General features: G+C 37.8%; 1 protein-coding gene across 9 annotated transcripts in view; it reads left to right on the forward strand.

Annotated features, from left to right (window-relative positions):
- ARFIP1 (ADP ribosylation factor interacting protein 1) overlaps positions 1–15863 on the forward strand; it is a 148910-nt gene that overhangs the window by 30976 nt on the left and 102071 nt on the right. For 5 of the 9 annotated variants that reach the window (XM_060147803.1, XM_060147809.1, XM_060147801.1 and 2 more), the window contains exon 2: positions 1311–1390. The exons of the other annotated variants lie outside the window; for them this stretch is intronic. In XM_060147803.1, coding sequence (XP_060003786.1) covers positions 1313–1390 — 78 coding nt within the window. In that variant the 5' untranslated portion in view covers positions 1311–1312. The remainder of the gene's footprint in view (positions 1–1310; positions 1391–15863) is intronic. 9 annotated transcript variants of the gene reach the window in all.

A 15863-nucleotide genomic window follows, 5' to 3' on the forward strand; every position in this document is an offset into this window, starting at 1 on the left:
GTGTAGGATTAAAGCGTGTATCATGTTGAAGACATCTCCCTTAATTCCTTTTTCCTTGAGTATTGAATTATGAATGGGTATTGAATTCTGTCAATAGATTTCTCAACATCTACATAGAAAACCATGTTTTTTTCCCCTAATATTTATGAATATATTATATATTAATAGCTTTCTTAATTGAACAGCCTTGTATTCCTGGAATAAATCCCACTTGTTCACGTTGTATTATTTTCTTAATGGGGTATTGGATTTGATTTGTGAACAATAAAATTGTTCCCTCCATTGTATTTCATGAGTAAAACTTTGCTTCTGTACATTATAGTACCTAATATGGTGTTTTGTACTTATTTATCTGTCTCCTTGATTAGATTCAGAGTACAGTCGCCCTCGCTATATATGGGGTATGGGTTCTAGTACACCACAGATAACAAAATCTGCAGGTGCTCAAGTCCCTTATAAAATGGTATAGTACTTGCATATAACCTATGCACATCCTCCCATATACTTTAAATCCTCTCTACATTACTTATAATATATAATATAATGTAAGTGTTATATAAATAGTTACTGGTGCATGGCAAATTCAAGTTTTGCTTTTTGGAACTTTCTGGAATTCTTTTTTCAAATATTTTTGATCTTTGTTTGAACCTGCAGATATGGAGGGCATTATGCTCTTATAACCTGAATTAGATTTTTCTTTTCTTTCTCCTTAGTGCCTAGCAGAATTCTTCACATGTAGTTGGCATTCTCTAAATGTTGTTGAATAAGTTAGAAGCAGAAATAGCACATTAAAGTTTTATTGAATGAAATCTGAGTATAGTGTTTACTTTGACAATGAGCAGTCACATCTGTTATCGGTACTAAAGAGCACTGGTCAGAGAGTTGGAAGATGTCTGAGTTCTGTTCTGAAACTTTGATTTTATATAGGCCATGAATAACTAATATTTTGGCTTTATCTTTGGATATTTTGACATTTTTGATCTCAGTTTTTTTATCTAGCAAATCAAGTTGACACTCTGATCTTTTAAATTGTTTCATATCTAAAATGATTTTATGAAATTATTTTTTAGTCACTGAGGTATGTGTTTTTACATTTTGCATAAAAACTTTTCCTGAATTTTTGTCTGTTTTTAGAATTGTTTATCTGTTATAATCAATAGATACTCATGTGGTTATAGATAGTTTTGCAAAACAAATTCTGACTGCAAATAAATGATTTATGTTGTGGAATATTTGTAAGAATATCGGTAAGGTGATATAGCTCTTTTAACTAAATTATCTAATGTGTGCTTAACACATTTTACTTTTAGGTATGTCTGACTGCAGCAATGATACTACAACTCTTGGTACATCTAAACCAGCCACAGAAGAAGTCAAGTCTAATTCTGAGGTGAATGGGTGGTATTTATATTGTTTTTTTAAAGTCAACCCATATCAATCAAATTTAGACTGTCCAAATTAACTTAGTTTGTCTAAATATGTGCCATTCTAAATAAACTCTTCTACACACATAGACACAGGAAAGGGGTGGGAGGAGAGAGAGCTATTTCTTCATAATTGGAAGTAAGTTAACATTTGCCTTTGGGCATATGAAATTTTAGAGTATACCTGTCCCATAAAAATCAACATAAAAGTCTGGTCGAACTATAGTTTTAAGTTTAAATATGAAATGAAGTTTCTGTTGAAATAACAGTGGTAATTGGTTCACATTTGCACTCACCTACTCCCATATTCTTTCTCTAGTTAATTATGCATCAGAATCCAAATGTAGTGTTTAAAAAAAATACTGAGTTCTGGACTTTACTTCAGACTCACTAAATCTGAGTCTGTAGTGATAGACACCAAGCTGTGTGTGTGTGTGTGTGTGTGTGTGTGTGTGTGTGTGTGTGTGTGTGTGTGTGTGTGTGTGTGTGTGTTCTTTTTGGAAATTCTACAGGTGATTCTAATATATACCACCTAAGAACCACTGTTCTAGCTCATTAGAGTAGAAAGATGTTAAGAAGTTAATTTTATATTGAATTCAAGTCATCAGATGCTTTTTTGAACACCTAATCCTAGTAACATCTCTCAAATTTATAGTGCTTAAAGATTTACAGAGTAGCACTTTCATAATTGTCCCGCCTTGATCCTTAGACTGATTTGATACAATTCAGTTAGGCAAGTAGAACAACCATTATCTCCCCCATTTATTTGTTGATCATATTTAACTTTCACAGAGGTAGTGCCTGAGTTAGAGTAGCCGGCAAGGCTGGAACACAACATGGGTTCTTCCAGCTCCAGTTGCAGTGTTTCTGAACCAGTTTGCCGACTGTGTATGTGGCATAGTGCTAGCCACAGTGTTTCATCATCACTCCAAGATGCTGAGTCTGTGTGACAGACTTTAATGTAGGGTTTAGAGCTGGATAATTTATTTTTCGCCCAAAAGTCAAAGATGAGTTCTGGTTGGCAAAATATGTATTATCTGTGAAGGATTCAGGATTCTTTGTGATTTAAAATAGTTTGGCTGGGACTTCCCTGGTGGTGCAGTAGTTAAGAATCTGCCTGCCAATATAGGGGACACGGGTTTGATCCCTGGTCCGGGAAGATCCCACATACTACAGAGCAACTAAGCCCGTGTGCCACAACTACTGAGCCTGTGCTCTAGAGCCCGCGAGCTGCAACTACTGAGCCCGCATGCCACAACCACTGAAGCCCACGTGCCTAGAGCCCGTGCTCCGCAACAAGAGAAGCCACCACAATGAGAAGCCCACGCACCACAAGAAAGTAGGCGCCGCTCACCGCAACTAGAGAAAGCCCGCGCACAGCAACAAAGACCCAACGCAGCCAAACATAAATAAATAAATAAATAAATCAAAAAAATAAAAATAAAATAGTTTGGCTGTTTACCATTTGTCAAAGCAGTGTTGTAGTTATATTTAGTTCTGAGAACCTAGGGAATTATGTATACCGTATTTGTCTTAACTCATGGATTTGATTTTTTATGGTCAGATCTCTGAATCTATACTGTTGAGAGATGGTCAGAGGAAGTTTAATGCTTGTGAACTACAGGAAGGATTGGCAGCCCTGTCAGTGATGGGACTCATCATAATAAATGAAAGTATTCCCTTTGTGGTTTACCACTGTGAGTTTCTTCTATGTGAATGTCACACCAATAGATGCTAAACTAGAAATCTGCTCAGGAGAGTTAAGGCTGGATGACAGTGATCTGAAGGAATCCACTGCCAAATAATTGTTCAAATTTGTCTGTAAATTAACATTATAATTCATATTAGGCATTCCCTGTGTTTTTAGCCATGCCCAATTGTGCAGCATCCACAGGGAATATTGTAATAATAAAAAAAAAAGGGCCAGGTGTATGAGTATAATCTGAATGTATACCCAAATTTAAAAGCATTGTATGAGTTTGCAGTTAACCAAAGTAGGATTTAGGAATATTCTGTAACTTAAAAATTCCCCATTTATCAGTATTATTATTCTACTAACTTAAATCTTCTTTTTTCAATATCCTTGATGAAAACATTTTGGGGTCAGATTTGCTTATAAGAGTTCTTTTAATATATGTGTATATATATTTATATTTTTAAATTTTTTGTCTGTGTTGGGTCTTCATTGCTGCGTGCGGGCTTTCTGTAGTTGCTGCAAGCGGGGACTACTCTTCGTTGTGGTGCGTGGGCTTCTCTCATTTGCGGTGGCTTCTCTCGTTGCGGAGCACGGGCTCCAGGTGTGCGGGCTTCAGTAGTTGTGGCACGTGGGCTCAGTAGTTGTGGCTCCCAGGCTCTAGAGTGCAGGCTCAGTAGTTGTGGCGTGTGGGCTTAGTTGCCCCGCGGCATGTGGGATCTTCCTGGACCAGGGATCAAACCTGTGTCCCATGTATTGGCAGGCAGATTCTTAACCACTGTGCCACCAGGGAAGTCCCTTCTTTTAATCTATTATAACTCTCTATATATTATGGTCATTAACTCTTAATTAAATGTTCTATACATTGGACTTTTCAGTAATTCAGGCTAATCCTAGCAGAGGTTGGCACATCACTGATGGTCAGTTTGAAGAATGAATTAATCCTCACACCACTAGTATAAATGATATATGGATACTGGTTTCTTAAGAATAGAATATGATGACCTGGATGACAGTTTTCATTTCTTTAAGAGCAAAACAAAACAACAACAACAAAAACTCCAGCATTTTGAACTGAGCCAAAAACAGTATCAACCCTGAACAAGAAGGGACTTAAGGTTCATTTTAGGTTCTGTCAGGTGAATTGCCTTTGTGCAGGATCACTCAGCTAGTCAATTGCAGAATCCAGGTGATTTCCTCTCAATCAAATGATGTTTTCATTAGGATATCCATCCTATCAGTGACTATAAAAACGCTTTCTTCTTCTCATTTTTTTTTTTTATGACATCAGTTGTTTGGGTTTTTTTTTCTTTTTGAATTAAAAAAGAAGAAAACGTGAGCTTGGCTTGCTTTGTACTCTATTCCAGTCTTGATTAGAGCAGAAAAAGGTGGATTTTGTTTTTGTATTTTTAAATTTCAAACTTTACACCCTGAAATGTGTTTAAAATCTCCAGCTTCTATATCTGTAGAAGAAACAATAGCCAAATAGGCACCATTCACTGAGAGCCTGTTAGGTGCCAGGCACTATACTGGGTTTTATGAGATATATTATCTCATTTAATACTATAATAACCTGCTTGCAGTTGAGGTTTTCTCCCTCATTCTGTAGATTAGGCAACAGAGACCTGGAAGGGTTAACATGGCTGATGAGGAAAAGAGCTATGATTTGAACCCAAAGAAAAGTGGGAAAGATGAGTAAATGTAAGAAACTTAATAGGAAAAAATTATGTAAAGATGGCAGCAAGGAAGTTGGGAAAACAAGTGTATTTTTAACAACAATAAAAAAGGAAAGAAAGCAAAGTAGTTGTGTTAGGTATTTATTAGTGTATCTTAGGATTATTGCATGAATTCTCCTTTTCTGTCTGCCCTTTGATACAGTAACACTAATACATATACTTCTAATATCCAAGAAAAAATATACAATATTTCCATTCCTCTTTTATGTAAGTAACCCAGAGGTCTAAAAGTGAATTCGTTTAGATCCTGCACTCAAGCTGCATGTTGATTATTAGAGGAAATTTTAAAATAAATAAAATGTAGAATAGTAATGCCTTTAGAGTGGTACCGATGAAGAACTGTGGCAGTTCAGAGGAGTATCAGCCAGGAATATCAGTAAAGGTGGTGTTTAAACTGTTTCTTACAGTGTGGGTAGAATTTGAGTATGTGGATGATGATGGTCACAGCTTGGGCTGAGTCGTAGAGAAAGGAAATTGAGAGACGTGTATGGGGAAGTGTGAGTAATTAAGTTTGATTTAATAGGGTATCTGAAGAAGCATAATAAGTGGGAAGAACATAGTTCAGATCATGGAAGTATTGTGAGTGTCCGGAGGAGTTGGCTTTTATGTTGTAAACATATTGGGGAGGGAGACAGACATGTTAAATATATACATAACATATGCATAAATTATTTTATAATATAATGTAAAGTAGTCTTTACTGCTGTAAAGCAGGATAAGGGGCTAAAGAGTGATGAAGTATGCTAATTTACATCAGTTGGTCAGGGAAGGCCCTTTCTGTTTGAGCAGAAACCTAAATGAAATGAGGAAGGGTCATGTGAAAATCTGGGAGTAAGAACCTTCCAGAGAGAGCAAAGGCAAGGGCAAAAATAAGATTGGTATGTTTGAGGAATAGCAGTGAGAACTCTGGCTGGAACTGAGGGTCAGTGAGGGAAGAGTGGGAGGAAATGCGGTTCAAGTGGTAGCTAGTGGCTAAGATTGGCTTGACCCAGAAATGAGAATGACAGGCAGATGGTGAGAAACTTGGGAGACCTGAAATGCAGTATTCGAGTAGCAAGCGGTTGAAAATATAAGACAAATAGGTGTTGATACTAGTAGATTAAAACATCAGTTAAGAAAAATTTGCAACGTATGAAATAAAGGTGAAGTGGTAAATGAATTACCATATATTAATCATCCAGATTCAGTAATTATTTGGACTTGACCACATTGCTTTATCCATCCTTATGTAGGATCATCTTCCTTTTAAAATCATGAAATTGCCAAGAAGGAAAAAAAAAAGAACTTGGCCAAAGATGATAACATTTGTAACCATATTTCAGCTCTGTCTTGATATTGTTCTGTTTTAGAGAAATGTATTTAGGGTACCCATAGTGACAGTTAGGAGGAGTAGCTATGCTGGTAAATGCTAGTGGTGATGGGACCACTCCAATATTTGTCCTTAGCCGAAATCAGTGTGCTATAATTATAACATCTTTATAACGTTTTCAGTTTGCCAAGCAGTTTCATATTTGATTCTTATAATAGCTGTATGATATATAGGTGGAGTTAAGAATCTCATTTTATAAATGAGGACATTGAAACTTAGGGAAGTACAGTGACTTCTGGAAACTTATAAAAAAGTGGCAGAGCTGGCCCTTAAATCTGTGTCTCCTGACACCTTGGTTAGTTATCTTGAGACCTCACAGGTAGGCTTATTCACCTAATACTTTTGAACCATGTTAAATTAACTTTGCTATAAATACATTAACCAGTTTTTAAAGGTCATATTTTTACTAATATAGGGGGAGATTTCAAAGACTGAATTATGAGTTTAATGGAATTGCTTTCTTTTTTTGTAGGCAAGCAAAAATCTAAATAATTTCATCTGACACAGAAGGCATTTGTGCTTTTTGGTTTTAGAACAAAATATGGTCTCTGTTGACATACATAATTAGTTCACTAAGCACTGCGACCTTCATTGTCTGAAACCATAACTAGAACAATTAGAGTTGAGTATTTGTAGCTTCCCTTCTTTTCTTTTTTTTTCCCCACACTGTTTATTCACTGCTCTTTTGTCTAGATTTGACTGAAATTAAGAATTCAGTCCTTTAAATTAGAAGAACTACTTGATAGCAGAACAAAATCCTTACTGAGCATTAGAAATAGTTCATAGTGCTTTTCAATGAATTTTCAAATAACTTTTAAAAAAAATGGTAGATGTAAGAAACAATTGGAAAAACTTTAAGCTTATTATTATACTACTTTATTTTTACCAGCTCAGTGGTAAATTGGATTAACGAACAATGTTAAATATGTGTGTTTTAGAAGATGTGATGCCTTGTATTGTTTCAGAAGTCTGATTAAGGCTAAGACAAGTTCTTTTACATCCTTTCTAGAAAGTTTTTATCTTTTTCTAATAAGCATTTTAGAAATTAGGTTTTACCACTCACAATGTAATATATTGATAACATCAAGAAACTTATTTCCAGTATCCTTCTCTTGCATTATTAAGATAGATTCTTAGTTTTTGGGCGAATTTTTGTTAATGTTGAATCTTTTATTTTCCATTAAGTGTTCACCCATAGATGCTGACTGTCAAATGTAAAGCCTTTTATAATGTTAATGTCAAGGTATATTTTCAGGATTTGAAAAACATAAGTAGTGCCAGGAAAAATTACGTGAGCTTTTTTCTTTTAGCTTTGGTCTTGGGCAGCTACAGAAAAGGCCATAGACTAGGAGTTGAATTTACAGGGAGAAGGGTTACTGTGCACCATGAAGTGAGCAGACATTTAGTTGGCCAGTACGGAGAAAGTTAGGGAAGAATATGGTCTGAGAAGTGGCTGGAGAAGTGGGTAGGGGTCAGACTATCAGCAGTGTTATGAGCCATGTTATAGCTATTGCAGTGTTGAGAAAGTTCTCTGGAGTGATGGATAGTGTTAAGTGGTGCACCCAAGGAGGGCATGGGGGAGTTATCCTCCCCCAGTGCAGTTGGTCTTGCTTTGAAATGGGTTACATTTATGACATTAAAGTAAGTTTTGTTTTTAATTGAAGTATAGTTGATTTACAATGTTATGTTAGTTTCTGGTGTACAGCAGAGTGATTCAGTTATACATATAGATACATATTCTTTTCCATTATGGTTTATTACAGGATATTATATGTAGTTCCCTGTGCTATACAGAGGACCTTGTTGTTTATTTTATATATAGTAGTTTGTATCTGTCAATCTCAAACTCCTAATTTATCCCTCCCCCACCCCCTTTCCCCTTTGGTAACCATAAGTTTGTTTTCTATGTCTCTGAGTTTGTTTCTTTTTCATAAATATGTTCATTTGTGTCATATTTTAGGTTCTGCATATAAGTGATATCTTATGGTATTTGTGTTTCTCTTTCTGAGTTACATCAGTATGATAATCTCTGGGTCCATCCATGTTGCTGCAAATGGCATTATTTCATTCTTTTTTATGGCTAGTATTCCACTGTGTATATATACACCACATCTTCTTTATCCATTCATCTGTCGCTGGACATTTAGGTTGTTTCCATGTCCTGGCTATTGTAAATAGTGCTGCTGTGGACATTGGGGTGCATGTATCTTTTCAGATTATAGTTTTCTCTGGATATATACCCAGGAGTGGGGTTGCTGGATCATATGGCAACTCAATTTTTAGTTTTTTAAGGAACCTCCATACTGTTCTCCATAGTGGTTGTATCAATTTACATTCCCACCAACAGTGCAGGAGAGTTCCCTTTTCTCCATACGCTCTCCAGCGTTTGTTGTTTGTAGATTTTTTTGATGATGGCCATTCTGACTGGTGTGAGGTGGTACCACATTGTAGTTTTTTTTTGTTTTTTTGTTTTTTTTTTCCTGTACGCGGGCCTCTCACTGCTGTGGCCTCTCCCATTGCGGAGCACAGGCTCCGGACGCGCAGGCCCAGCGGCCATGGCTCACGGGCCCAGCCGCTCCGCGGCATGTGGGATCCCCCCGGACCGGGGCACGAACCCGCGTCCCCTGCATCGGCAGGCGGACCCTCAACCACTGCGCCACCAGGGAAGCCCCACGTTGTAGTTTTGATTTGCATTTCTCTAATGATTAGTGATGTTGAGCATCTTTTCATGTGCCTGTTGGCCATCTGTATATCTTCTTTGGAGAAATGTCTACTTAGGTCTTCTCCCCATTTTTTGATTGGGTTGTTTGTTTTTTTGTTACTGAGTTGTATGAGCTGTTTGTATAATTTGGAAATTAAGCCCTTATTGGTCACATCATTTTCAGATATTTTCTCCCAGTCCGTAGGTTGTCTTTTCATTTTGTTTATGGTTTCCTTTGCTGTGCAAAAGCTTATAAGTTTGATTAGGTCCCACTCGTTTATTTTTGCTCTCGTTTCTATTGCTTTGGGAGACTGAGCTAAGAAACCATTGGTACAATTTATGTCAGAGAATGTTTTGCCTGTGTTCTCTTCTAATTTTATGGTGTCATGTCTGATATTTAAGTCTTTAAGCCATTTTGAGTTTTTTTGTGTATGGTGTGAGGGTGTGTTCTAACTTCATTGATTTACATGAGGCTGTCCAGCTTTCCCAGTACCGTTTGCTGAAGAGACTGTCTTTTTTCCACTGTACATTCTTGCCTCCTTTGTTAAAGCTTAATTGACCATAGGTGTATGGGTTTGTTTCTGGGCTCTCTATTCTGTTTCATTGATCCATGTGTCTGTTTTTGTGCCAATACCACACTGTTTTGATTACTGTGGCTTTATAGTATTGTCTGAAGTCTGGGAGGGTTATGCCTTCAGCGTTGTTCTTTTTCCTTGGAATTGCTTTGGCAATTCTGGTTCTTTTGTGGTCCCATATAAATTTTAGGATTATTTGTTCTACTTCTGTGAAAAATGTCTTGGGTAATTTGATAAAATGAGTAAGTATTAAGACCCATTGGGCCTGCTATTATAAGAAGCAGTTTATAGCATCAGGCTATTTACAGAGTTTTTCAGCCTTGACTCTGTAGCATATTTGGCTATATGATTTTTTATTGTGGGGGATTATCCTGTGCATTGTAGGACCTCTAGCAACATTCCTGGCCTGTACCTTCAAGAAGCCAGTAGCACACCATCCCCAGCTATAACAACCAGAAATGTCCCTAGACGTTGTTTGGGGGGATGGGTACTAAAATTGACCCCAATTGCTAACCAAGGAGTTATCAGGATCAATAATAACATGCATATTTTCTGGCAGCTGATGCCATTTGCAGCATCAGGCTTAGTCCATATCCTGAAGTTCCTGATTCCCAGATGTCCTAGTTTAATTCTGCAACCTCCCACAGCTAGGAGTAGGAAGTTCCTGGTCACAGCTGTCTCTAGGGCTCTGTTATTAGCAAAAGGCAGCAATAATGATATAATTGGAGGCTGTTGCTTCAATCTTGAATTGTTGGAAGTGAAGGGTCAGATTAAGACAAGTAGCACAGTTAGAGTAGCGCAGGTTGATATGGAAACAGAAGGAACAACGGTACAAGTCAACATCAAGAAAGCAGTACGTTTGACTCATAAATATCTGAAGGCATATATATTGGTTGGCATGGCCCATTGATGTATTTCAGTCACCTTTAGGGGGGCAGTATAATGTCGAGGTTAAAAATAAGGTCTCTGAAGCCGGACTGCCAGATTTGAATCCCAGTTCATCACTTGCTAGCTGCATGTCATTAAGCACATTTCTTAATCTTTGTGTTCTCTTACCTGTAAAACAGGAATAACAATGGTATCTAGGTTTGCGAGTTGTGGTGGGTTTGAATGAGTTAATGCATAATTAGAATTAAATCAGTTAGTATGTGAAAAACGTATAGAACAGTGCCTGACACTTGGTATGTACTCATTGTTAGCTCTTACTATTCTGGTAGGGCTCCATTTGCAAGAGGATACATTATTTAAATTCTTTAACCTTCCTAGCCCTCAGTTTTCTCATCTGTAAAATTGGGAAAATCTTATCTACCTTACAGGGCAGTTGTGAGGGTTAAATGAAATATTTCCTGTAATGTGCTTATTATTAGCACAGTGCCTGGCATGTAGAAGGTAGTTAATTAAGGTCAGCTTTTTGGTTATTATTGGTATATTAGATTAGGGAATCATGAAGGTATCAAACAAGTTCCATAGCTAACTTGTTCACTAACATTCTCAAAAGTTTCTAGACCATTTCATAGTTATCACTTGGTATGCAGAAGCACTCATAAAGATAATATAAGACCTTTTCTCATTTATCCACTTTTTGCAGGTCAGCTGTCAGGCTCTTATGTTGCAAGCAAATGAAACCAACTCCAGCTCACTTACATAGAAAAGACATTTGCTAAGAGGATCTGATGTAGCTTACTGGAAGGTTGGAAAACCAGTATGCATGCTCCATATCTGGGAGTATGCTCCAAATCACAGTTCAGCATGATTTCAGTGAGGGCACTGTCGCTGCCATTGCTTAGCACTGGCCCTAGCACCTCGCACTGCCAGGACTCTGGTGACTAGCTCTGGTGACGGGGTTCTGCCCCTGGTGCTGTGGCCACTGCTGAAGGTATTTGGTCTCACTACAGTTGTGGCTGCCCCAGAGTGAGTTCCTCATCATTCCTCTTTCTTGTTATCGCTAGTTTCTGATTCCAGGTCTGGGGCAAGTGCCTTTGATTTGGCAGAGCCAAGGTCATATGGCAGTGCCCCCAGAGTTTGGGAAACAAATAATTATAATGTAACCTATATACCACTTATTATATGCCAGATACTTTTCTAAGTACTTTATATTTTATTTTATCCTCACAACAACATCGTAAGGTAGACACAATACTATTATCATTTTACTGATGAGGAAAGAGAATTTTAGGAAGTTTACATAGCTAGTATGTGGAGGAGCCAGGGATTGAACTCAAGTAATCTGGCTCCAGATAGTTGCTTGATTATATGGTGTTTTGAGCTTTTATATAATAAGAAGCAAGGCTCTGCCTTTCCCCAGACTTATGTGGAGGCTTTCCCCAACATTGTGGGGGACTGTGGCTGGGCAGCCAGGAGAACGAGATATACACGGTACTTGGCTAAAAGTCTGACTTGGCAAACCAGTCATTGCCTCTATGGCTGCCTTAAAAGATCTAGGATGAGGGACACTGGATCTGAGGAACAGAGGGATTTTTTTAATGCTCTGACATTTTTTAGATATTCTCTTAGAGGCGAGTGCTTGTGAATTTTCAGACTCTGGATCAAACGGAATATATGTCTGTAAATGACACTAAGGATTCTGCAGTAATTTTTATAGTGAGAGGGTATTGACCTAATTTATTTTTGTCATGAACACATGTTTTGGAAGGTGACAAACTTTATTTGCTACTGGGTTGTAGAGCTGCAAGTCCGTTCTTCTTGTAGGTGGGCAAGGAAGATCATGATCAGGGCCATATGCCTCCCCCCATCAGACTGGTATGGTCTTCCTGAGGGTGGATTTTGGGCTTTCAGGCAAAACAGATCCTCTGTCCTTAGAGATAGTAGAATGGAATTCACCCTTAAAAAAATTGACAGTTTATTGAAGTAAATTTTGTATATGATAAAATGCATCCATTTAAAATACGCAGTTTGATGAGGTTTTTTTTTTTACATCTTTATTGGAGTATAATTGCTTTACAATGGTGTGTTAGTTTCTGCTTTATAACAAAGTGAATCAGTTATGCATATACATATGTTCCCATATCTCTTTACTCTTGGATCTCCCTCCCTCCCACCCTCCCTATCCCACCCCTCTAGGTGGTCACAAAGCACTGAGCTGATCTCCCTGTGCTATGCGGCTGCTTCCCACGAGCTATCTATTTTACGTTTGGTAGTGTATATATGTCCATGCCTCTCTCTCGGTTTGTCACAGCTTACCCTTCCCCCTCCCCATATCATCAAGTCCATTCTCTAGTAGGTCTGTGTCTTTATTCCTGTCTTACCCCTAGGTTCTTCATGACATTTTTTTTTCTTAAATTCCATATATATGTGTTACCATACGGTATTTGTCTTTCTCTTTCTGACTTACTTCACTTTGTATGACAGACTCTAGGTCCATCCACCTCATTAGAAATAGCTCAATTTCGTTTCTTTTTATGGCTGAGTAATATTCCATTGTATATATGTGCCACATCTTCTTTATCCATTCATCCAATGATGGACACTTAGGTTGTTTCTATCTCTGGGCTATTGTAAATAGAGCTGCAATGAACACTTTGGTACATGACTCTTTTTGTTTTTTTTTTTCTTTTTTTTTTGCGGTACGCGGCCCTCTCACTGTTGTGGCCTCTCCCGTTGCGGAGCACAGGCTCTGGACGCGCAGGCTCAGCGGCCATGGCTCACGGGCCCAGACACTCCGCGTCATGTGGGATCTTCCTAGACCAGGGCACGAACCCGTGTCCCCTGCATCGGCAGGCGGACTCTCAACCACTGGGCCACCAGGGAAGCCCCATGACTCTTTTTGAATTATGGTTTTCTCAGGGTATATGCCCAGTAGTGGGATTGTTGGGTCATATGGTAGTTCTATTTGTAGTTTTTTAAGGAACCTCCATACTGTTCGCCATAGTGGTTGTACCAATTCGCATTCCCACCACCAGTGCAAGAGTGTTCCCTTTTCTCCACACCCTCTCCAGCATTTATTGTTTCTAGATTTTTTGATGATGGCCATTCTGATTGGTGTGAGATGATATCTCATTGTAGTTTTGATTTGCATTTCTCTAATGATTAATAATGTTGAGCATTCTTTCATGTGTTTTTTGGGAGTCTGTATATCTTCTTTGGAGAAATGTCTATTTAGGTCTTCTGCCCATTTTTGGATTGGGTTGTTTGTTTTTTGTTATTGAGCTGCATGAGCTGCTTATAAATTTTGGAGATTAATCCTTTCTCAGTTGCTTCATTTGCAAATATTTTCTCCCATTCTGCGGGTTGTCTTTTGGTCTTGTTTATGGTTTTCTTTGCTGTGCAAAAGCTTTGAAGTTTCATTAGGTCCCATTTGTTTATTTTTGTTTTTATTTCCATTTGTCTAGGAGGTGGGCCAAAAAGGATCTTGCTGTGATTTATGTCATACAGTGTTCTGCCTATGTTTTCCTCTAAGAGTTTGATAGTTTCTGGCCTTACATTTAGATCTTTAATCCGTTTTGAGCTTATTTTTGTGTATGGTGTTAGGGAGTGATCTAATCTCATACTTCTACATGTACCTGTCCAATTTTCCCAGCACCACTTATTGAAGAGGCTGTCCTTTCTCCACTGTACATTCCTGCCTCCTTTATCAAAGATAAGGTGACCATATGTGCGTGGGTTTATCTCTGGGCTTTCTATCCTGTTCCATTGATCTATCCTTCTGTTTTTGGGCCAGTACCATACTGTCTTGATTACTGTAGCTTTGTAGTATAGTCTGAAGTCAGGGAGCCTGATTTCTCCAGCTCCTTTTTTTGTTCTCAAGATTGCTTTGGCTATTCGGGGTCCTTTGTGTTTCCATACAAATTGTGAAATTTTTTGTTCTACTTCAGTGAAAAATGCCAGTGGTCGTTTGATAGGGATTGCATTGAATCTGTAAATTGCTTTAGGTAGTAGAGTCATTTTCACAATGTTGATTCTTCCAAACCAAGAACATGGTATATCTCTCCATCTATTTGTACCATCTTGAATTTCTTTCATCAGTGTCTTATAATTTTCTGCATACAGGTCTTTTGTCTCCTTAGGTAGGTTTATTCCAAGATATTTTATTCTTTTTGTGAAATGGTAAATGGGAGTGTTTTCTTGATTTCACTTTCAGATTTTTCATCATTAGTGTATAGGAATGCCAGAGATTTCTGTGCATTAATTTTGATTAGCTCTAGTAGTTTTCTGGTAGCATCTTTGGGATTCTCTATGTATAGTATCATGTCATCTGCAAACAGTGACAGCTTTACTTCTTTTCCAATTTGGATTCCTTTTATTTCCTTTTCTTCTCTGATTGCTGTGGCTAAAACTTCCAAAACTATGTTGAATAAGAGTGGTGAGAGTGGGCAACTTTGTCTTGTTCCTGATCTTAGTGGAAATGGTTTCAGTTTTTCACCATTGAGGACGATGTTGGCTGTGGGTTTTTCATATATGGCCTTTATTATGTTGAGGAAAGTACCCTCTATGCCTACTTTCTGCATGGTTTTTATCATAAATGGGTGTTGAATTTTGTGGAAAGCTTTCTCTGCATCTATTGAGATGACCATATGGTTTTTCTCCTTCAATTTGTTAATATGGTGTATCACGTTGATTGATTTGTGTATATTGAAGAATCCTTGCATTCCTGGAATAAACCCCACTTGATCATGGTGTATGATCCTTTTAATGTGCTGTTGGATTCTGTTTGTTAGTATTTTGTTGAGGACTTTTGCATCTATGTTCATCAGTGATACTGGCCTGTAGTTTTCTTTTTTGTGACATCCTTGTCTGGTTTTGGTATCAAGGTGATGGTAGCCTTGTAGAATGAGTTTGGGAGTGTTCCTCCCTCTGCTATATTTTGGAAGAGTTTGAGAAGGATAGGTGTTAGCTCTTCTCTAAATGTTTGATAGAATTTGCCTGTGAAGCCATCTGGTCCTGGGTTTTTGTTTGTTGGAAGATTTTTAATCACAGTTTCGATTTCAGTGCTTGTGATTGGTCTGTTCATATTCTCTATTTCTTCCTGATGCAGTCTTGGCATGTTGTGCATTTCTAAGAATTTGTCCATTTCTTGCAGGTTGTCCATTTTATTGGCATAGAGTTGCTTGTAGTAACCTCTCATGATCTTTTGTATTTCTGCAGTGTCAGTTGTTACCTCTCCTTTTTCATTTCTAATTCTATTGATTTGAGTCTTCTCCCTTCTTTTCTTGATGAGTCTGGCTAATGGTTTATCAATTTTGTTTATCTTCTCAAAGAACCAGCTTTTAGTTTTATTCATCTTTGCTATCGTTTCCTTCATTTCTTTTTCATTTATTTCTGATTTGATCTTTATGATTTCTTTCCTTCTGCTAACTTTGGGGTTTTTTTGTTCTTCTTTCTCTAATTGCTTTAGGTGCAAGGTTAGG

Source organism: Lagenorhynchus albirostris, chromosome 4, assembly GCF_949774975.1.
Source record: "Lagenorhynchus albirostris chromosome 4, mLagAlb1.1, whole genome shotgun sequence".
NCBI lineage: Eukaryota > Metazoa > Chordata > Mammalia > Artiodactyla > Delphinidae > Lagenorhynchus > Lagenorhynchus albirostris.